The 24,092-nt window shown below is 36.6% G+C and overlaps 1 protein-coding gene and 1 non-coding gene across 2 annotated transcripts; one reads left to right on the top strand and one right to left on the bottom strand.

Moving 5' to 3' along the window:
• Positions 1–6,215: 6,215 nt before the first annotated feature.
• Positions 6,216–8,894, top strand: LOC112204011 (cytochrome c oxidase subunit 5b-1, mitochondrial-like). The gene is made up of 5 exons (XM_024344898.1): positions 6,216–6,272; positions 6,368–6,397; positions 7,928–8,008; positions 8,475–8,541; positions 8,827–8,894. The coding sequence occupies exons 1-5, from the start codon at positions 6,216–6,218 to the stop codon at positions 8,892–8,894; spliced, it is 303 nt and encodes a 100-aa protein (XP_024200666.1).
• A 13,915-nt stretch (positions 8,895–22,809) lies between these two features.
• Positions 22,810–22,883, bottom strand: TRNAE-CUC. Its single transcript has one exon. It is a non-coding gene; the product is annotated as a tRNA-Glu (tRNA).
• Positions 22,884–24,092: the final 1,209 nt, after the last annotated feature.

Raw genomic sequence — 24,092 nt, 5'->3', positions numbered from 1 at the left:
TCGGTTTAATGTCCTCTACAACTTTCATGAAGAACATTTTCTCAAATTTTGACCCGAACGAAAAGTCAACTTTTTAGGGCCACTAAAAGTATCGAAACAAAGTAAAAAGTGAAAGTAATTGTCGTTTACCGTCCAAATGACTAGTAAACCGATAAATTTAGGTTCGGGATGTAACATTAATCCCGACACAACAAAGTACAATATAAAACAATGTTGTTACCCTTTCCGGAAACATGCCTTTTCTATTCTAACTCCTGTTTTTGTCGCATTTGATAGATTTAGCTTCTACTTTTTGTCTCATACTTATTCAATCGCAATAATTATGAAGAATAGCCTGCAATTGTATAGCACTAATGGATATTAAAGTATGAATTGTTGTATGTTTGTGAAGAATTGGCCCTTAAAGTAGGAGATTAAAATATACAGGTGCATGTGCTAGTTGTTGGGGATAATGAATGAGAGTTTTAATATTGTTGTTGTTATGGTTTTGATGTATTTGTTGTTGAATGGGGCCTTTGTTTCTTACTGCCCACTTAGCAGTGCTGTTATAAGTGGTCCTACTGTTGTGTAATAACTAACAGGCTATATATTTTTTTTCCATGCAGATAATCCCGATTACTTCACAATAAAGATATATCATGGGGGTAACATACTTGGAAACAAGTACGTAGATGGGAAGATATCCTTCTATGATCATGTTGACAATGATAGGATGTCGTTGGTTGAGTTAGATAACATGGCCCAAGGGTTGAACCCAGATTATGTAGGTAGTAGGATTGATTATTGGTGGAGTATAGGAAGTGAAGATGATGCTTTGTCAAAAATAGATTCAGATGCGGATGTGATTACTATGTTATGTTGTGTACTAGAGGTGAGATTGGTTATTGTCTACTTAGATCACATTCATGAAGGTGATGAGAGCTTGGCTGAATATGAAATCTATAAGTATCCAGCTGGTTTTGATATGTTTAGTCAGTTCGGACCTACTGGAGTTGTGATTGAAGAGCTCCCTGATGAGCCGAGAAAGAAGCCTACATGTGTGATTGAGGAGATTATTGAGGAACCAAAGCAGCCTATTTGTGAGACAAGGAAACCAAGGCAGCAAGGTATAGTCATCAGAGAGTTTGTGGATAACATCCCAACTCAAGGTAGCAAGGTGGCTGATCGAAGTAGATTCAAAAGATAAAGGTAAGGGAAAGATGTACTCTAATATGTCCTATAGAGAAGAGTGTCGATGGTGTAAGTAGTATAGATGAAAAGATGCTTTAAGATATAGATAAACTTAACTATATGCAGTCTTTTGGGTTCAACCCTAGACAAGAAGATGAAATGGTTCTTGATGGCAGTGAGAAGGTGATGAATATGATCAGTATGGTGTCTATGACGATGATTGGCTGGAGGAAGGTTTGAGGTTAATGCCAATGGTGAATGGGTAGGACAAAGTAAAGAAGCTGTTAAGATTGTGGAGATGGAAAGTAGAAAAGAGTTTGAGGATCATGAAGATATGCTTCGACCAGCAGAGTCCGATGAAGAGAGATTGAAGCCTACTTTGAATTCTAATGGTGAAGAGGAAATACTATTCCCTGAGTTTAATCCCAAAACAGATATGAAGGATCCAGTCTTCAAGAAAGGTATTTGGGAGCTCTACCATTTTGAGAGAGGCTATAAGGGAGAGGGCTATTAGAGATGATTGGGAGGTACTTTTTTATTTATTTTTTTATAAAAAATGACAGGAAAAGGATGAGGGCTATATGCAAGTCCCAAGACTATCCATTCGAGCTCTATGCATCTAGGATGCAACATGAGGAATCTCTTATGATCAAGACTTATGAGCCTGAACACCAAAACACCAGAGTCTTTGATAACAGCATGCTCAGTGTTTAGTATTTAACCAAGTGCTTCATGGAAAGGATCAAGCTAAACATTGGCTGGAAGACAGGTATCCATTTCTAATCTCTTCATGTTTTTGCTTAGTTTGGTTGAGATGTTAAAACCTGTTTTTTTAGTGTTGTTTGTGTACTTTTATAATATTTGCATTTTTTTTTTTTTGACAAATTTGGTTGGTGACTGAAGGGTTATTGTTTGTACAGTTTTCTTTCTGATATTTTCATATTTTTACAAAGTATGGTTGGATGCAGCAAGTTGTAGTGCAATTTTTAGAATTTTTTTTTTTTTTTAGGTTTTTGCAAAGTCTCTTTGCTTGCAGCAAGTTGGCAAGTTTTAGTGCAGTTTTCAGAATGTTTTTTTTTTTAGGTTTTTGTAAAGTTTCGTTGCTTGCAGCAAGTTGCTTGTGTTATATGACCCTAATTTTTGCATATTCTTAGATTAATCTATGCATGAACTCTTGGATGGTTTTTAGGTTTTTATTTGTTTTGATGGTTGCTGATCCTTGTTTTGTTGGTACCTTTTTTTTTCTTTTTTTTTTTTGCAAAATCTTTACCTCAAACTGTGTCTTCAGAAGTTAGAGTAAGGGTCTAAAAGCAGATGGCTTATCAAGTAAAGAAAGCAGCCCTTTTGGTGTTGGAGGGAACCATCATGGAGCAGTATGCAAGACTCCAAGATTATGGGAATGAGCAGAAACGGGTGGACCTTTCTACAATCGTTGATATAAAATGTGATCAACTCTTGAAAATTGTTGGAATTAATGCCAACAACACTTTATGGGTGATTGCCTATGCAATGGTGGAGATGGAAAGCAAAGACTCCTGGATTTGGTTTCTAAAGCTTATGTGCAAAGACCCCTAAGTATAAGTGACGATGGAGCAGGTTGGATTTTCATCAACGATAAGCAAAAGGGTTTAATCTCTGCCTTTGAAGAAGTGGTTCCATATATCAAGATTAGATTCTGTGTGCGCCATATGTAGACAAATTTTATGAAGCTCTTTCTAGGAAAAGTACTGAAGGATCAAATGTGGAGATGTGCAGAGTCAACTACACTTCCTTACTTTGCAAAGGCAATGGAGGAGATGAAGGCTTTGGATAATGAAGCATACAAGTGGATGACACGTAAGTTTTTGAGATTACGAAGTTTCAGATTTTTTTTTTTAAGTTGACATATATATGACTAATGGCTTCTGATGCTTGTTTTGTAGATAAGGATATGCCTGCACAACATTGGTGTAGAGCACACTTCAACACTTGTTTGAATTGTTGTTGGGTGCATCACAAGTGTGAAAATATGTGCAAATTTGTGTATGATGTTACTTACTCCAAAGTATAGGAGGTCAAGTTTTAGTAAAGGAAAAGTGAGAGTATCGTACCCAAGGGATTGAGTAACTCTACCCTAACTAGATCACCATGAAAAGAAACGTAGAAAAATCATGTAAAGTCTACATTTTTACAAATTCACAACCTTAGCCCTTTGGAAGCTAAAGATCATGAGGATGGTATTAATAATTGTAGTAGTGAATGACTTGGTTGATTTTAATTAAAATAAACTAAGTTGCACAAAAATAAACTAAGCTAATAAACATAGAATAAAATAAAGACTTTGATCAATGAGATAAATAGGATCATAGATTTTTGCACCTAGCCTCCTTCATGCATATAATATAACCCATTTTCTAATAACATGCTTTAATAAATTCCTCCTCAGTTTTTGCTAGAGAAACTGAGATACCAACTAATCATGTAACCTAACCATGTCGCTAAAGCAAAGCTAGATTACACAACCTTAGTCCCATTTACATTTGCTAAAACATGAAAGGGCTTTGATGCTTCAAGCTTAAGGCCTCTCGACTCTTAAACTCATGGCACCAAGCATTAATTTTAAGGTAAGGAACCCAAGCAATCTAGTTCTTCTTGTAAGAATAAGCTAGACCACCATCCTATTAGCTACACATGCTTCTCGGTTACAAAAGATTGTCAAGCTTAAGTTTTCGATTTCATTAATTCCTACAACATGCTTCTAGATGACAAATCCAAAAACACATGTAAGAAAACATTAAAGTAAAGTAGCTAAAGGATTCAAAACATGGCATCACACTATTTTGTACATGAGTTTGGCTAGGGCTAAGGCCTAGCCCCAAATTTATTCTACTCACAACCCATAGTTACATACATCAAACCCATAAACATAATAACATCAAGCAAAAGAGAGGAAGAGTGAAGAAAGTGGTTGGTTACCAAACTACCTCCTCTTGATGCGAAACTAGAGAGAGATATTTCAAAGTATGGAAATTTCGGTTCTTTCTAACCCAAATTGCCTTACAAATCCACAAAACTCTAAGAAACTATGAAGAACAAAGGCTTGAGATGACGAAATTAAGGTGTGATTGATCAAAGATGTATAAACTCTTCGGTTTAAAACAAAACTTAAGAAGCTGTACACTTCTCTACACAAAAGCTAAAAACTATGAACTACATGATGAAGAATTATGAAAAATATAGAGGAAATCGAGAGAGAAAGGAGATGAAATGGATGAAGGAAGACATTCAAAATGTCCAAAGTGAGGGGAGGGTGTTTTTATAGGCCAAAAGTGACAAATGGAGGGTGGAGATCAAAGGAAATGAAGGGCCAGATGTAAAGAACACATATGTCACTACTACAAAAAGTTAATCACACAACACGAATCACACAACGGAACGGAAATCATCTGTTGTGTGTTTAAGTAAACTCTATTGTACAACGGTATTAGTGATGTTCTGTTGTGTGAATGTCAACAAAGTGATAACTTTTTTATTAGAACTACATTACACAACGGAATTAAGTATTGTCCGTTGTCTGAGTCTTAAAAAATTTAGCGGCAGATTTCCCTCCCTTTGGAGTCTTGGTTGCCTCTTGAAACACTGAAATTTAGGCTACTAGGTACAACGGTACAGCTATTTCTGTTGTGTGATTGAAAATTGGGCGCAAAATTTTGAGCAAGCTTGCTTGAATGTCTTCCACTTGGTACACCTAGTGCAAGCTGTAGAAATTGCACAACAGATTTAAGCTATTCTGTTGTGTGAACTAAAAACATCAGCAGCAAGATTTTGAGCCCAAAGTAGTAGGCGGCATTGTTTCCCTCCATGTTTTAGCATTTTTTTTTATGCAATACACTCCTACAACAGTTTGTTATAGAAACGTTGTAGGAGTGACTTGGAAAATTTATTGAGGGTTAATTATGTCCAATAGATCGAGCCACATCTCGACCTAATTGCAAAGTGAAAAACAAAACCTCTCGACCTTCTCAGTCATATTCTTCGCCACTTTCTCTTCCCTTTCTCATCCAAAAGAGCTAGAACCACTCAACCCACTGAGCCTAAGCCTCGGACTGAGCTAACTATTTCCTCTCTCTCTCTCTCTCAAAATGTTGAGCTTGAGCCTCTCTCTCAGTCCAGCTCCGAGCTTTAATTCTTTCTTCCCTGATATACTTTTGCTCCGATTTACTTTTCTCCTTAAAACCTTAATTCACCGGTTGTTCTTAGTCTCTAGCAAGAAATTAGGGTTCGAATTGGGGCTTGCTCTTCACTTCTCCAAACCCGCCTCCAACTCCATCTACCTAATCGATAATCAAAGCTCCACTTTGCGTTACCCTTATTCTCTCTCTTTCACTCTCTATGGCTAAAGATCTAAATCAATTCAAGGCTTGTCAATCCGGTAAGGTCCTTATCTCTAACGAATTCCATCTCTCACAAACCCTAAAGAGGCCAACAAAGGTTTGTTTACGGAAATTGAAAGGTTCTGGGTTCTGGTACAAAGGGTTTTGAGTTTGTCATTGGGTTCTCAGAAATTGGGGGTTGGGGGTTGTCTCATCCTTCTGCATCTGCTTAGATTGGGGGTTGGGAGTTGTCTCGACTTGAGATTTATAGTCCAAACAAGCTATTAAAGGAAGGAAAGCTCCAACGCTCTCTCTGACCCAACAACCGAAACCCTAAGAAGTCGAGGATGGTGCTTCGGCGGTGACTTCGAGCAACTCCAAGCGATGATCCTGATCCACTCGGCATTGGTCGACGAAACCCGCACGGTGGTGAAGTCAATGGAATCGAAGCTCATCAAATCCGTTGGAGCCAAGTTGTTACCCAACCCGGTCACTCTTCGCAAGTCATCTCATCTTCTCGGCCCCAAAGTCCTTCAGGCAAATACACCTTCATCTGAATATTTTGCTTAGAAATTTATGATTTTTTGTTAATTTTGATCAGATAACTTGGGTTACAGACATTTCGGGTAGCAATTTTGACGATTAATTTTGCGAGAAATTCTAGTCGACGGCTTTTGAAACTTGGTCTTAGTGATGGACATGGTCATATCCCGCCGTTCGTTCTCCGACGACATCGTTCCGGGCACTAAGGTGTGTGTGTGAATTCATGCTTGGGCGTGATTTTTAAGTATGGGCAAAACACTCAAAGCAGTGTTTGATTCAATTCATATGGATTTCGCTTGTAGCATGATGATGCAATAAGATTGCATCCACAGGTTTGATTCAATGTTCCAGTCTTGGCGTCAATTCCAATTCCAAAAGTTGGCCGCGATATACCCGCAGGTACCTAACCCTCATACATGCCATTCTTTCTTCTTTTTATCTTTTGATTACTTTGGCTTGTGATGCCTACTCAATCACTCATGCTCTTTGCAAATCCTTGTGCATTTTCTTTTGGTAATAGAGGGGGGAAAGGCATTAAAAGGCGAATCCTTGTGCAATGTTTCATATATATATATATATATATATATATATATTTCAACATTTGCTTCAGTTTTGATGATTTTCTAAAAAGTTTTGTGACCGTAGTTGTTTTTGTGTGAAGTAGTAAATTAGGGGAAAAGAGCTTTTTCTTTTGGTGTATTTGTATATGAATATGAGTAGAGTGTCTGAACTTGTGGAGTTGCAAGGTTAAAGAATCAGCTGGGTGCAACAATTTTTACACTGAGCCAAAGTAACCGAGATGTCACTAAAGAATTGATATACTCTCAATTGGTAGACTTACTGAGAAAACAATAGTTGTTGGACAATCACTGGTCCCCAGAACTTAAGGTATTCAATGGCTAGTGATCTTTCAGTTGAATTGTTAGAGAAAGTTGGAAAGTGCCTTAACTTGACCAACGATATTTCTCGATTCTGTGCTGTTTGTCAATCGTTGCGGTCCTTTGTTCCTCCCTTTACAAAAAAATAAGCAGCAGCTCCTTTCTCCCATCAGAGGCTCCATACAACTCCCCAAGTATCCTGAAAGCCGCCTACTTCTTTACTTTCAGTGGATTCATACTGATGCTAAAATGAATTTCAAAAGTTTTGAATCAACTAAGCTTTAGGAAGTTCTTTTTTTTTTTCTTTCAATTTCTATAATATTGTGTGCTAACTTCTAAATCCCTAGCCTTCTCTTAATTGGATTGTAATTTTTTGGTATAGTCTTAGTATAAGTTTTTGTAGTAGTATAAATTGCTCACCATAGTTCTTGCTTTATATCTGGTTCTCTTTGTGTTCTTGTTTCTCATTGGGTTCTTGGGTTTCTTGAGGCTATTCAGATTCTTTTATATGCTGGGAGTTGTTATCTAGGTGAGTTGTGATTGGATATGGATTCCCTTATGTCAATTATGGTGTTCTAGTTTAGCTAAGGCACATTGTTTGGTTTTGTTGACAATCTTTTTTAGTTTGGTTGTAGCTGGAAGATTTTTCATTTATTTACTTAAGTTGAAAGATCAAAGTATTGATTGGTTTTTTAGTATATCAGCTTTGTTTGAGATGCAAGCACTATGTCTGCTTAGGTTCCAACATTTCAATTAATTAGAAGTTTGGAACTGAACTTTTCAATGCGGTTTTCAATTATTTTGGTAAATAATGTCTACAAACTGAAGGATGACACAAAGACTTTATGTTTCAAGAAGTACACAAATAATTAGGGTGTACTATATTAAGTTGGTTAGAAATCTGGAAAAAAGGTTTAACTATTTCAAGTATAGGCAAAAGTTTGATATTGTATGCTTATATTTTATCTGTTTCTGACTGAATAGGATATGCAGAAATCAGATTCTGGGTCATCAGATTCCCTTGATAGCTTATTTGGTGACAAAGATGCAATCAGTGCTCTGGAGGTTTCTAGTATTATTCAACCTAACTGGTAATCAGTAAGATTGTTTGTTATGGCCCTAACTAGTTTACTATGCCTTTTTTTTTTTTTAGGTACCGTTGCCATTTTCTGCCTTCATTCATCTATGTAAACATTGCATGCATCATACACATGATGATTCTGGTTCTTATTTTGAATCAGAACGGACTGAGATGCTAGGGACTCCTCTTACCTGTTAGTAAATTCTTCCTCTCATCTTCCTATGTGAACTTTAGTCATAGTCAACATGGTTAAGTGCTCTTAACATCTTTAGTGCAAGAATAGAAAACAGAAAATGCTTATTACACACCTCTTAGTACACTACCTGTCGTTTCCCATGTGAATTTCAGTTGTGGTGAAGTTGAAGTTTGTTTACATGATTAAGAATGTGTATAAATGTCTTCGACTCACATTATCATGTAACTATGGCTATTATGTTTTATGTGCTGTAGGAAGCACCTGCTATAGTCAAGTCCTACTATGACAAAAGAATAGTTGGATGCCTTGGTGATGAAGGAGGTAAACTCCTCCAGCTGCATCTTTTTCTTCCATCCTGAACTTACAACATTCCGCACTTGCAGCTAACTATAATTTCTAGATATATATATATATATATATATATGTCTGCTGAGGATGAGCACGATGTTATGTGGTTTTGGCTGGACAAAGACAAGTCACATGAATGCCCTATCTATATTATCATTTGAGTATCTCTTTTATTTTTTACTTTGTATTATGGGGGTTCAGTTTCTGCTGGCAATGCTTCTATCATAATGATATCTATGTGTGTGTGTCTGTGCTTAGGTACTTCTCATATTGGTCTCATATTTTTAACAGTGCATAAGGGGTTCTGTTGTTCTCTTGGACAGTGATGGTGCAGCTACATTAGTGCCAACGAGTGGGGAGAAGGCACTTGAATGCAATAGTGCCAGCATGTGTATATTTTTGGGACAATGATATTGTATCAGCTTTTGCTATCTTTCAATGTAATTAGCTAGAATGTAGCAACCATCAAGCTAGCTAGAATGTCTTTTTTTTGGTTTTATGGTATGGATGGATACATGAATGCTATCTCTTTTGGTACATTAGATGGTTGAATTAGAGTATTTCAATGCCTAAATCTTATATTGTGCATTATTTTTGTGCAAATATTTCAGGTAAAGAACCAAAAATAATCAAATAACAATCAATTATATTACATAGTATGAATACGTATATATCGTATCACACAACAAATCAATTTTAATCACACAACGGTACCTGTAAAATTTTGTCGTCTCATTAATACTCACACAACAGAACAAATAGATATCAGTTGTCCAATGTTAAATCACACAATGGTCCCTATAAAATTTTGTTGTCTCATTAGTACTTACACAACAGAACAAATAGGTATCAGTTGCCCAATGCTAAATCACACAACGGTCCCCATAAAATTTTGCTGTCTCATTAGTACTCACACAACATGTTCCATATTTTTCTGTTGTATGATAAGTTAACCAACAACAGTATAGTATTACTTTCGTTGTCTGAGTGTCATTTTTCTGTTGTGTGAGAAGTTAACCAACAACTGTCCCTACTTACTTCTGTTGTCTGACCACATCGACACAACAATTGAATGCACCGCATCCAATTTCTGGAATTGGCATGCACAGAATTGGTGCAATGGTTTTAAGCAGTGCGTTGTGTCTATGATATTCACACAATGGTGTTTCACCGTTGTGTGAGTGTGCTCATCACACAACATCGAGATAGACAACAGACATGGTCCACATCACACAACAGATTTCCACCGTTGTGTGATGCAGTTTTTGTAGTAGTGTGTAAGCATAAAATGTGGATCTAGTCTTTAACTTCACATGAAAATGACTTAGAAAGCCCATGGATATTTTAGTGGAGAAGATAAAGTAAGGGTAAAAGGGTCATTGTGTAAGGAAACAAGGTAATAAATGGGAGATACATGTGTAAGATGTAAGAGATGACCACTTGTCATATTTCAAATTTTGAATTTCAAAATAACCTACTCCACATCTTCCCACCTAAAGTCTCTAATACTAGTCAACAACTCTTCCTAGCTTGCCCTCCACACATGTTTTTGGCCGGCCAACTTGGTCGGAATCTGTCGTTGATCGGCGTTGACCTCCTTTTCATCATTTTGCGCACTTTCTTCTCCTTTCTTCCTTCAATTCAATCTCCACCAAGACATCGGAATTGGTCTTTGCTCTCTTCACACCAAATTTTTCTCCATAAGTATAGATCATCTTAGTAAACTTTTTGAGCTTAGTTCACCGTGGTGTGGCTGAAAATGCTGCCGGAATCTGTACATGTCCCATTTTTCAGTTTTCATCTTCTAGTGCAGAAACTTGCACCGATCTTTTGAAGTTCTTCCACACCAAACCAGCTCTTGTACTCTTCATAAGAAATGATTCTCAGGATGTCTAGAATCTAATTACAAAATTTTAACTCATTTGGACTTTATTTGGTCAGGCTGCCACTCCTCCTTCCTTGTCTAGCTCGCTTTCTCCTAGCCGGAGTAGGAAAATATGCTAAGGTTGAATTTTTAATGCATTTCCAAGCTTCTCCATCATCTCATAACATGATAAGGAAAACATAATAAATATATATATATATATATATAAACATAAAGATTAAGCAAAAAATGCAAGATTAGGGGAATAATTATTAGGTAATTATGGACCTAACAAGTGTGACATTATGATCAACAACTTATGTGAAAGCTTCAACTCGTTCATTTTTGTTGCTAGAGCAAAACCACCTGTAAGTATGTTTGAAGAAATCAGAGTGAAGCTTATGAAGATAAACCAAATTAGAAAGGATAAGATGCAAGCAGTGGTGGGCAATCTGTGCCCCAAGCCTAGAGAAGTACTAGAAAAGAACAAAATGAAAGATGCTTCAGATTGCATTTCTACCGGGAATAGTGGTGACCAAGTGGAGGTGGAGAATTTTGAAGGAACAAAGAATGTGGTTAACCTTAGTGCAAGGACTTGCACATGCCGAATGTTAAGTGGTGATCCACGCAAGCACACTATCTCAGCAATATACAACAACATGGTAGATCCAGAAGACTATGTTGTAGATTGCTACTTAAAAAAGACATACATGAACATTTAGAGCAATTTGATCATAGCCTATTAATGGAATGGAGATGCGGACTAGGAGTGAAGAACAACCAATTATGCCTCCACAATATTCAAGACAGGCCGAAAGGCTAAGAACAAAGAAGATTAGAGATTTATATGAGAAGTTGGTTGCAAAGGGAACAAAGCTTGGAAGAGTTTAGCGTCCTTGAAGTATAGTAGTTGTGGAAGAGTTGGCCACAACTTGAAGACATGTCATACACCATTTGGGTGTGTACATGAGAATATGATGTCCAACATCAGTCCAAGTGATATGCAATAACCATCAAAAGTCTTCGATGTAAACTCTTTAGCAATGTCAAATCCAATTGACTGAATATGATGATATAGGGAGTGAGCCCATTGTCATATGATATTTGCTAAGAGTGTAGTATAAGAAGCATTTAAGGGTGGACAATGGCACAACAAGTGACCAGCGTGTTTGCGTGTTAGCCAACATCATGAGATATTTAAATTTCTGCAAGTTGGTTGAACTAGTCCACAGAATCCCTACAGACTCTATGTAAGAACAGAATATGTATTTTCATATCCTTTGCATAAGACGGTCTCAGTCCTAATTCCCTAAGGAACGGCCTTTGTAAAATGAGCGAGAGGCCTTAGAAGCAACCGATGAGGATTTTGGTTGGGCCTAAGCGTCTGAGATGTTATTTAAAGCAAAGTCGGTGATTGCAACATCACCTAGGGCACCATCACCATGATGGACGTTATCCATGGTGTTATGGGTAGGGACTGTGCCAGCCTTAGGCTGGTGGTGGACGGTAGTGGTGCCCTGGGTAGCGACGATGATCATACTTAGTCCAGGAATCAATCTTTGATCTTCGTTTCGCTCCAAAGAATGGATGTCCATGTGAAGTCTTTAGTAGACGAATCATCATATCATGACTAGGATGACCTATCTTGTCTTGACAAAGCCAATATGTGTCTAAATCCAAGAGATCTTCTCTCATAACTTTATTGAATTTAGTAGCTCGAATTGTGGTGACATAAAATCCACTAGAGAGACACAGAAACTTCTCTAAGATGTGCATTTTTTCGCAATCATTAGAGGTATTGCAAAGGAACTCATTTCCGTTCTCTACATGCGTTTCTGCATGGAATCCATTGGCTATTCATAGGTTCGATTTGCCCTAGGAGTGTATAGAGTTTCTGTGACAGTAATCAAGGTGTCATTTGGCAAGGGGAACTTGGGCTATTCCATGTCCTTGAATTAATACTGATGGTCCAGCCATCATAGTCACAAAGTCATATCCTCATAATCAAAATGAAGTCATGAAAAGAACTCAAAATTTTATTCATAAGGCAACGGAGTATATCATTGTCTCTTAACCATTAAGAGAATCTAATCCAAATGCTAGCTAATGCAAAACAAAGGTAGTCGTTTGACTTCTTTCGATAACTCCAAAATAAATATGACCAGGTGAGTAGAGAGATGTCGGTGGAGCAAAGCTCGCTTAAATACCACTTATCTCAAAACCTTCTTATACATCATACTTATTTGGATGAGCCTACTATGAAGAGAAACTAAACCAATGGCATTTAGTATTGTAGCACCCCAGAAATTTGTTATTATTTTTCAAGGATTTTTCGGAATCTAATTAGTGGTTATTGGACGGTTTCGTGGCTCGTAGATAGAGCGGAAGTGTTTCGGGCGAATAATTATTCAGGAAGCTTCATTTTAGGGGGCCGCGAAGGTTGACTTTTTATTCGTTGGGTTTCTCCAAAAACTTCATTCAGGAAAGTCGTAGATCGCGTCGTTAAGAGTTTGTTGACATATGGAACGCAGAAATCGGAGTTCGTATGAAGAAGTTATGACTATTGGAAAAAGTTTCCATTTTGGTTAAATAGGACAATTTTCGGAAAAATATTAGAAAAATCAGAATTTCCGTTTTTGGAAAGTTCTTCGCTCTCCTCTCTCCCGTGCCGCAGTCGAGACCGATTTTCGTTTGCCGATTTCTTTCACGTCCGGCCACTAATCGACGAGCCATTTGACCTATTCCCTTCGCCTCGGTCCCATCTCCAAGTCTAGGAAGTTTCACGTCGTGGGTTGGCCTGTGCATGGTGCAGTAACGCCGAGAAGTGGTGGCGGCGCTGCCATATTTCTCCTTCGTCGGAACTGGAGATTCCAGCCACCATAGCCAGTGATTCTTGAGGGCTTTTGGAGCCCAGAGGGTGTAGAAGCTTTCTCCTAGGGTGACTTGCAACGATTCAACTTGTGGAGATCGAGTTTTGGAGTTTGGGATTCTAGGGTTCATCGGAATCAAAGCTTTCGAGGTAAATTCCAGCCAAATGGCTTTGATTCAGACTTTGTGCTAGTTATGAATGTTGTTATACATGTTGAGATGAAGATCTTTTGTTTAGGAAGTTTGGCCAAATTCTGACTTTGGGCCAGCAGCGGTGCCTCCAATATGGTGGTGTTTTCTGGCTATTTCCGGCCACCTTAAGGATAGTTTCTGTCCTTGATTTTGATCTACTTGTCGATACGAGCATTTCGATATACAACACTTAATTTTTGGAGATCTTATGAGCATGTTAGGGTTTTTGTGATTTCGAACTGGGTTTCGATCCATGTGGATCCGACTATTTGATCGACTTGTAGTTTTGTCATATATCGTAGAAGCATTCCGGAGACTTTGGGTGGTCTCAGATGAGGGTTTGCCTCGATTGGCGTTACTTTCAAGGTTGTTGCTCTATTAGGAGTTTCGAACTTCAATCACTTTGTGATTCTTGCACTGAATTGAGACCCTATGTGTTTAGGTGCTTTTCGGACTTGTGTTGAATGGATCACGACGATTTGTGCTTGTTTTGGTTAGTGTGTGAAGACGCAGCAGGATTCAGAGGTGAGTAAATCTCACAATATTCGTTATGAGCTTAATTACCATATTGTCTTGGAGTTATTAGGTTAACTATGACTATAATTGGTATTAGTGGCATTCCTGAGTGGATGACTACGTATATATATGTATTGGTGCAATTGTTGTGATATGGGTAGCATAGGACGTAATGAGTTCATTATCGTTGGAAAGAGTGAAATTGAGTATTGAGTTGTGATAATAGAATTTCATTTGTTGATATACTATGGGTCTAGTATGACCATCTTAGTTGGTGATTTAAGATATGGCAGCTTGTGTAGGAATATCTGTGTAATGAATCGTTAAAATCAGTGTGATGAATATTGTGATGTTTGTCATGTAAAGCTTGTGTAGGAATATCTGTGTAATGAATCGTTGAAATCAGTGTGATGAATATTGTGATGATTTTCATGTAAAGCTTATGTAGGAATATCTGTGTAATTAATCGCTGACATCAGTGTGATGTATCTTTGTGATGATTGCTATATGTGTGATGACCGGTGAAATCTGTGTGATGTTGAGTTGGATGACCCGTGGAATCTGTGTGATGACCCGCATAATCTGTGTGATGATCAGTATGATGATGGCTATCTGTGTGATGATTGATGGAATCTGTGCGATGATCAGTGTGATGACTGCTCGATAGCGGAGTTGAATTGTTATTAAGTTAACAATGATCGAGAGGACTGCTGTGATGGTCAGAGCTACATACTAATGTTAGAGTGTGGGGTTACGATGACTACTATGACTTGAATTGATTGACTTAATGTGACTCCTAAAATAAACTATATGCAGGGGTTACCATGAATTGTTTTACTTGTTTGGATTGTGATTGCCTTGTTTTCTTCTTGATTTTATCTGTTGATGGTTTGATTTATTTTAAGGGCCATAGTGGTGACGATTGTACTCTGTGGTGAGGATAGGAAGGTAATTCATTGATTTCCACCTTTGATGTCATGTTGATGACAAAGGCTTCCAGTGGAGAGGAAATGAGTGTGATTTTGGAATTCGCAGTAGGGCATTAGAATGGTATCAAACATTGCTTGAGGAAGTCTTGTTTGACTGGAATTTGTGTAATTGGATGCTAGGTTGAGAATTAGAGCAAGAGGTTTTAGTCACGAATTGACTTATGTGAGCATGATACGGAAGGTTATGAAATTAATGGTTGTAGGTGTGAATTATGTGTGTATCGTCGTTTAGGTTGAGGTGACTTAAGATTATATTTCTGCTTTGTGGTTTTAAGTTTATTCATACAAGCTTTCATAAGCTTACCGGGTTTGGTTGTGTGGCAACCCGGTGTACTATTCAATGGTGTAGGGGTTAATCCTACAGGTCAGGGTAATCATGGCTGAAACTAAGGTAGCGTGCTAGCAGCTTTATGGTAGGAAGCCAATTTTGTGACTTTACCATTATTAAGACTTCCGCTTGTAGTAAGCTCTGAGGAGCATTTACTTATTATTTTGTTGTGGCAATTTAATTTGTAAACTTGTGTAATATTTGACTCTGCGGAGCAAGTCTATAGTGACATAGTGGGTTCAGGCATCAGTATGTACTTGGTTTAAAAAGGAAAAAGTTTTTCAGGTATTTTGTATTGATGACTGAACCATCACGCATGTATAATTATGAGATTATATATTAATTTTTAATTCTGTTTAAAAATTGGGGCGTGACAAGTACAATATATGGCAATTGCCTATTATATCTCTTGGAAAAATAAAGACTTAATAACAGAATTGGCGATCTATTGATCCCAGCCAGATTTGAAGTCTTCAACCCTTCACTCTAGATCATCTTCTTATTCCATATAGTGAGCTTCTCTTGCTTCATAATATGCTTTGTAGGCGGTGACAATTTCTTCACGAGCTTTACAAATGCTTGCCTAATGATCGGATACTCCACATCTAGAACATACATCTCTTTGCTCAGACTCCATTGATTAAGGTGCTTTGAAAATGTCATAAGGATGGCTCTTAGTGTTGGTGGCGCCACCAACATGGCCAGAGGCGTTGCCTCCCTTTCTCTTTCCACGTTGACCTCTTCGGTTCCGTGTTCACCTATTTTGGCGGTTACCTTCCTTAGTTGAGCGATTATATGGACCAGAACGTCCAGAAGTATCCCTAAGATTAGGGTTTCGCTCTTGGCATCCTCTCTTAGGGGTGCGACTATAATTGGACTCCGGAATATACTCTGTTTCCACGGATTTCAAATTATAGTTCTTCACAAGGATGTTGTCATGTTTTTCAATGACATTCATAGCTCCAATGACCTCATGAAACCTTGTGATCCGTCCTGCAGTAGCAACCATCAATGCAGAGATGGGGAAGGTAGAGAGAGTCTTCTCAACCAACATCGCATCAGTGATCTCTTTACCACATAATTCCATTAAGGTCTTAATACGAAGTGCTTCCGAGTTGTAGTTAAGAACTGACTTGAAATCATAGAAGAGGAGGCTATGCCATCTCACTTCTAGGTCAAGAAGCAAGGAGTCACGAACGTTGCCAAATCTTTCTTCGAGTGAGACCTACAGCCTTCTGGGGTCTTCTTCATTCATATACTCGTACTGGAGCGAATCATCCATATGAAGAGTCATTAAGATGATGCCTTTCGCCTTATTTGCCTCCAAGGCTACTCTATTTGCTTCCAAAGCTTGCGCTTGCTCAACATTTAGCACGTCCTGGCTAGGCTCGAGAATCGTATCTAGCAATCCATCGGTCTTGAGATGCTTGCGAACATCACGAACCCACTTGTGATATCCAAAGCCAGTTGTTCCCAATGGAATGAAGTCTAGTTTGTTTAGGTTACTCATCCTCCAATTAGGGTTTCTGGTGTGGCAGGGGTGTGGCACGGTGTGGCATGTTGTAGGGTGCTGTGGCTCGTTGTGGCGCGCTGTGGCAAGGTGTGGCGTGTTATGGCTCGCTGTGGCAGTACCGTGGCAAGGGTTCTAGGGTTTTAGGATTTTTGGTTTTTGGGATTTCAGAGTTAGGGCTTCGTGTTGATAACGTGTTTAAGGAAAACTGAATTGGGAGAGAATTGAGTCGTACTTTCATTGATAATAGGGATCTCTTTATATAGAGAATTACAAGACATAGAATCAGAGTTGTACAAGGAAAGATAATCGTACAATTAATCGAATATCTATTAATATCTCAGAGAATATCTCTAATTCAAAACCCTATTACAACTAGGTCAAGTAACCTAGAGTTTGGGTCAGACATACATTCTTGATTTACTTAAACAATTTATTGATTTTGCTATTTATTACTGTGGTCACTAATATATTAAAATTTATATTGTGTAATATAAGATAAAAGGGAAATTCGTAGATACTTGGTGTGATATTAAGGAGTTTGCTCTGATGTGTTATGTAGCTGAACCCATTGTGACTTTCATATTTAGTCTTGTTGGTTGATTATTGGTGTTTATACTCTAGAGTTGTTGATTATTGGTGTTTTAAATCACTTTGTCGAAATTAAAATATTCTTACCTTTAAAATGAAAATTGTACATTCAATTTGAATGATCGAGTATCAATCTAAATAATAAAATAGAGTACACGAAATTTTTTATCCAAATGATGTCGATACTAAAGTTGTAAGCAAAAAGATATTGTTTTGGTAGCAGGAAAATCAACCTTAAAAATGGTTGGTGGCCAACAGAAAGATTTTGTTTTGGATAAGACATCCATTAATTTTGTTTTTGGCCAAAAAGATATAACATTGTTTTGAGAGGAACAAAAGCAACCTTGGAATTCCATACCATCACAATATTTATTGTGTGCACCTTTAGAGTACTAGAATGGTTTAAATAAGCATCGGCCCACTTCATATCCTTTGCTTTCTCTAAGTCCTAACCAAAGCTAGACAAAATCAGACCCAAATACCAAAGTTAGACAAAAAAATGGCACAAATTTTAGTAAATGATCTTTAGGGTACATTTCTGTGTGTTTTAATTTTTTTCTTTTTATTTCCACCATGCAAAGGGTTCACGCCATGTTTTACAGAGTGTTACGCATCGACTCACTTTGTAGTCAATTTCAGCCTCTCTTTAAAGTTCAGTATTGAAAGAAACTTCATTTCAATAAACTGTAATTATAATCTGATTGCAATTACAGTATCCATATAAGAATTATGACCCACTTTAAATATTATTAATAAACTAAATTGTCAGCATGCACTTTCAATGACCATCACTAGAATTTGTAAAGAGCCTAGAATTTGTTCTATATCACCGCCATTGTCTTCAAGAGAAGACAACCGACAAACTGCTCCACCAGCTGCAATATAAGAGCACCAAAGAGAACTAGCTAGGATCATTTCGCCTTCAAAACCACTAAGACTAGCACACCACAGTTTAGGTAAGTCCAATAGAGCCACCAATTCGATCCGTTTCATTAGTATGCTCTCACTAATATGATCCAAAATAAAAACAATAAAACGATCCACCACCAAACAACTGATTCTCCCATCAGTGGCAACTTTCCAAATCCAACGAAACAACACTAACCAATTCCCCATCTGGATGAGAAACCAAACGACCAATCCTCCCATATGTAGCAACCACCAAAGCCACCAACACCAAGGAATCCAACCAAATAGGATGATGAAACCAAAAATAAAGAAAAGACTCAACAGAGACAAAATGTGAACCCAAAACGGATCCTAAGCAATTAAGAAATACAATTCTTAAGAAGTACAAACTTCGAGTGAAGAAAGATGGTAGGCTGGCCCTACTCATGAAACGCTAAGAATCCAGGTGAACAGCCCACCGAATCAAGAGACAAAGAGAGGTGTTTTTATTTATTTTATTTATTTTTTAGGGAGAATTTCACAAATGGTCACTCAATTATGACTCATTCGACACTTTAGTCACTTAATTTTCAAATATATCAATTTGGTCACTCAACTATTACTTTGTCAATCATTTTAATCATTGAAGGGGCATTTTGTCTCACTTTAATCACTTCTCTCAATCATTCCAATTCAGTTTTCCATTTCTTGGTGGGGTGGTAAGGCTTTGGTCTCATATATAAGAGGTCAAGAGTTCGAGCCCCATTAAGGGTGGGAATGGGGTGGGGTTTTTTTTTAAAAAAAAAAAAAAAAAAAAAAATTATTTAGTTATTTAATAATTCACTTTAGCTTATATTTATAATAAATGATCTTTTAATTAAAATAAAATAAAATTGTTCAAAATAACATCCCGAACAATTTTGGGAGCGGACAAAATATCACAGGTGACTTGAAACTAGAGCTAAGGTAGGACAATCAAGCATGTGTACTACCCCACAATTTGTTTGTATTACAGGATAACCTAAGCCCAGGTTTGAGCAACTAAGTCATTAGAGCAGGAGCAAAAGACTTCCTACGGTATTATGAAGATAACCACCATCATAATTATCGAAAGCCGCCACAACCACCATCATCCACTTTAGCCAAGAATCGATCAGACCATTAGTCGCCAAGTGGCCACATCATCCGTCTAATTCCAAACCCAATCAACACCGGTCAAAAAAAAAAAAAAAGCACAAAATCAAACATTAGCACACACGACCATGAGGAGCTTGTTGCTTGAATCCCGGCTAGGTCCACCAACCACATTAAACCAGATCTCGATCACTGCCTCCATACTCAATCGTTAAAGGACCTGCAAATCGAGGAGGTCTCGTCAGACACTGAATTTGACACCAACACCCAAAGATATAGCTAGCCACGGTGGCTAGGGTTTGAGGGTGGCAGAGCTCTCGCTCTTACTTTCCTGACTTTTTTTTATTTATTTTTTAAGTATGAATTAAGTTTCTATTTCATTAGATTAAACTGTTGTCATTTTTCAGAAGTGATACAAAAAAATCAATCTCTATATCATAGATGGCACTTGAATTGTTTTAATAATCATGCATTAAGAAATTTGTCATTGCCTTAAAGCCCCAGGAATGGCTATTCGTCCCTGCAATGATTTGTAGCCTTTTAATATGCATCGGTCTAAACTCTAAAGCATAGGATCCTCTTTAATCAATAGAACAAACAAGAAATTTTAACAGACAAAGTTGTAATCAGTGAGCTCCATCAAAAGAAAATCATGTCTACTTCTTTTACGTTTTGCCAAAAAAAAAAAAAAAAAAAAAAAAAAATCTGTAGCTGCATGTATATATAAAGTTAAAAGAAGTTAACTCAAAAAACAGAAGCTAAAAGAAGCATTGCATACATATATGTATATCTTCTTTGTGAAACAAGAATGGCAACCTCGGATTCTAGAAAAGTTGGGCAAGAACAAATTCACTTTTATAATCAAACCAAAAGCCTTAAGTCAGTGTGTGATTGGATTTGATTTGAAAAAGAATCTCTTCAATCACTTTAACTTGGTCTAGGAGAGAAGAGAGAGTACATCAATCCATATGCTGCAGTTTCCTTAAAATAATATGCACTAATCACTCTTTGGGGCCATATATACAATTTTGGTTCCTCATTCCAATGTCCCTCCTTTCTCTCTTTCTCCAATTATCTCTGTCACACCCACACGTACGACAATATTATTCCATTTTTTAACTGTTAAGATATCAAGTAAAATACAAACATACATTAGTTAATTTGATTTACACCAGAGGGCCTCGTGATCACTACCTCTAACAGATCACGTATAAAATAACCAAACGTATCACATTATTTTAGTTTCGCTTAGGATATCTATACAAAAACGGTTCACGGATAATTAACTTCAAACTTACCTCCAAATTGGCTTACAAAGTAACAAAACTATGACGTGTATTTTGGGTTAGTCAAATGGTTAGGGAGTGTAGAAGGTCATGTTAGGATTAAATTTGGTCAAGAATTCGATCTCCTCTAATATAACTAAAAAGAAAAACTATAGCTTATAATAGAGCTCATAAATTGAAACTACCACAAGTGGTCGAGTTGGTAAGAGCCTCCAAGTGTGGACCTCTCACACCCGGGTTCGAATACCGCCGATGCTGATTGGAGTTGAATCTCAATCTATTCTTGCTGGTCGGGGGGAAGAAAGCGTTATGACATGATCCCCCAATACGGATTAGTTTATGAGCCTAAGAAGTTTTTGAGGAGCCGTGTGATCTCGATAAAAATAAAAAAAAGAGCTCACAAATTGAAAATTGTCCCCAATTGCGCTTCTAGAGAAAATCAAGCTTTAAGCTTTGATTTTTTAATATTTTTTTTTTCAACAAATGAGTTTGTTATATGAAAAATTATTAGCTATAACAAGACATTTGACTAAGAGGATAAAACCTTTTCAGCCATTTTGTTTCTTAATTTGTGATATTTAGATCGAGAACTAACCTTCTAGTTATCCAATATCTTAGTATCTTATATATATATATATATATATATATATATATATATATGTTATAAATATTATATAAATGTGGTTGTCCACTATAAATATTCATTAGTTATGTCCTTATGATGTAAACATTACTCCTATATAAAGGGGTCTAATGAGAATGAAATACACACTTCTACCTCCTCCTACACTTTGTTTCTCTATTCTATCTCTCTCATATTCTCTAGTTTATAACACGTTATCAGCACGAATTTGCTCTTATTTTTCTTCTTCTTCTTCTTTGAACTCCATGATGATCCGCTAGCTTTATGGTGCAACATAGTTGCTTATGACCAAGGCTAAGGTTCTATGAGTTTTTCTTCTTTCTCTCCTAGATGAATATCAATTTTCTTTATGCGATCATTTACATATATTTGTATGTCTATTTTATATAATATAATTATTAAAAATTTATATTTCATATATGACAATAAGAACTACATGTTCCATTGCTCAAGACTTGAGTCCTCTAACCGAGTAGTCTTAGAACCTATGGTTTTATAGACATCACACGAATATTTTTCTCGTGTGTTCCCTATGGGATCCATTGTTCATATTTATGAACTATTCGAAACCTTTGTTTCGTATATGATTTTTCTATCATTTTTAATAGAACATACAGTTCTAATAATTATGGATCTTGATATATCTCATCTTTTCTCTTTGTAGAAAGATGACGCATCTAACAAAATTGGACTTTGATCCTCTTAAAATTTCTGGCAAGAACTATTTGATGTTGAAATTCACCTTATGGCTAAAAAACCTAGGAAATGTCATCAAAGTTGACAATAAGTCATCTGTGCAAGATCCCGCCAAGCCTATGATTTTCTTGTGTTATCATATTGATAAGATCCTAAAAGATGATTACCTTACGATGAAAGATCCACTTGAGATTTGGCGAGCCAATGTTGATCGATTTACTCACCAGAAAACCATTGTTCTATTTAGAGCACAATATGAATGGACGCATTTTGAGCATTCAGAACTTTAAATCTGTCACTGATTTTCAATTCCGCTATACATATGATTACCTCACAACTAAAATTATGTGGAGAATTTGTCAGTGAAGATAACAAGCTCAAAGTCTCTTATTTTTTCTGTGGACAATGGAAAACATATTGATTACATGATTAGCGACGGTTTTCTTGACACCGATAAATTTTAAGCCTATATTTAGGCGTTTTTTTGGTCTCTATTTATTTTATTTAGTCATTTTAAGCCTATGTTTTGCCACCGATTAAACATAATTACGTCATTATCTATTATCAATTTTATTACCATTCTCCAGTAATTATTGTTATAAGTAACTCATTCTATTACCATTATTTGATACTTATCATAGTTATTTATTTTATCTGATCATGATGTCTTATGATTATTTTTGTCATATCTACCTCATATGATTATGTCGTTTGTGAAAAAATAACAAAATTATTTTTCCATCGCTGGGACTTGAACCCAGGTCTTTTTGGGTGAGAACCAAATATCCTAACCAACTACACTACAACGGATTTTTGATTATTTTGTTATAATGTTATATTAATGCATGTATCAATTATTGACTCTAAATGAGTAGCCCTCTATTTTTGGCATATGGTACTCACTTATTGGTATCAATAATGTTAATTATGTTTCCAACAGAATCGAGGTATGCATTTTCATAAGTTCGACGACTTCATTTTGATTTCCTATTATTGTATTATTTGATAATTTAATATAAAATTGTCACTTTATAATGAGATCGAAACTACATGTTTCTTGATCCAATTACATGTGGACTTAAAATTCCTCCACTGATTGTTACCCAATCAAATAGATCGAAACCTCTTGTTTCTTGATCTCCAAATATGTCAGGACCTTTGTCACTTCTCTTTATGAGTACATGTGAACCTCTGTTCACTCCACTTTTAGAACATGCTTCTAATTGTGAAGACTCAAACTAAATGGTTTGAGTATGAGGGCTATGATCCCTAAATCTATTATTTATTAGAGTATATGCTTATACCCATATGGACTACTGTCCCAGACTCAAATTGGAGTATATAATTTTGACATTTGTTTTCAGTGTCAAACAATAATATGAACCACGTGTTCATTAATAAATTCAATTTGAAACATGAATGTTCGTGATAAATATAATGACAAACATAGTTGTCTTGCATGTATACAATGAAAATATGGACATGATCCATTGCAATTATTGATAGTGTTTCACAATTGATGCTTCCAAAAGCTAAGATAACAATCATCTCAAGAGCTGCAGACCTTGATTGACGGCCGACTCCAACTGAGCTCATATTATGTTATATATATGGAATACCATTGCATATATTGGTGATGAAATTTCCACCGACTTTATGTTGTATTAATCAACTATGAGTATACTACTGTATACTATATCATGAATTAAAAATCTCATTAAGCCAAATAAAAATATTTTGGCGTGACCAATGCGTCATTATTTTATCTACTATGTCATGTAGACTCATCTACATACATACATTGTTGTATAGTATAACAACAGTTGCATACCTTCCTAATAAGGGCATTATAATTTATCGCATAGTTGCGAGTTGTCACTATAATGGGACAATCCTCCCGCCATTAGGAGGAGAAATATCGTTCATAAAAAATGTGAATTGGTGTGAGATTTTATCTACCATATCTCATTTTAATTTTGAGAAAAAATCTCGATTCGTTAACTTTTTGACCTAAAATTT

Source organism: Rosa chinensis, chromosome 5 (assembly GCF_002994745.2).
Source record: "Rosa chinensis cultivar Old Blush chromosome 5, RchiOBHm-V2, whole genome shotgun sequence".
Taxonomy (NCBI): domain Eukaryota; kingdom Viridiplantae; phylum Streptophyta; class Magnoliopsida; order Rosales; family Rosaceae; genus Rosa; species Rosa chinensis.
The sequence above is the reverse complement of the archived record's forward strand: the minus strand, read 5'-3'. Positions and strand labels throughout refer to the sequence as shown.

What these genes read in the sequence shown, in the direction of transcription:
- LOC112204011 (XM_024344898.1), top strand. Translation starts at nt 6,216, where the DNA reads ATGGACATGGTCATATCCCGCCGTTCGTTCTCCGACGACATCGTTCCG. An exon ending in CAATAAGATTGCATCCACAG is followed by an intron (nt 6,398 to 7,927) that starts GTTTGATTCAAT and finishes CTGACTGAATAG; the next exon opens with GATATGCAGAAATCAGATTC. An exon ending in ATGCCTTGGTGATGAAGGAG is followed by an intron (nt 8,542 to 8,826) that starts GTAAACTCCTCC and finishes GTCTGTGCTTAG; the next exon opens with GTACTTCTCATATTGGTCTC.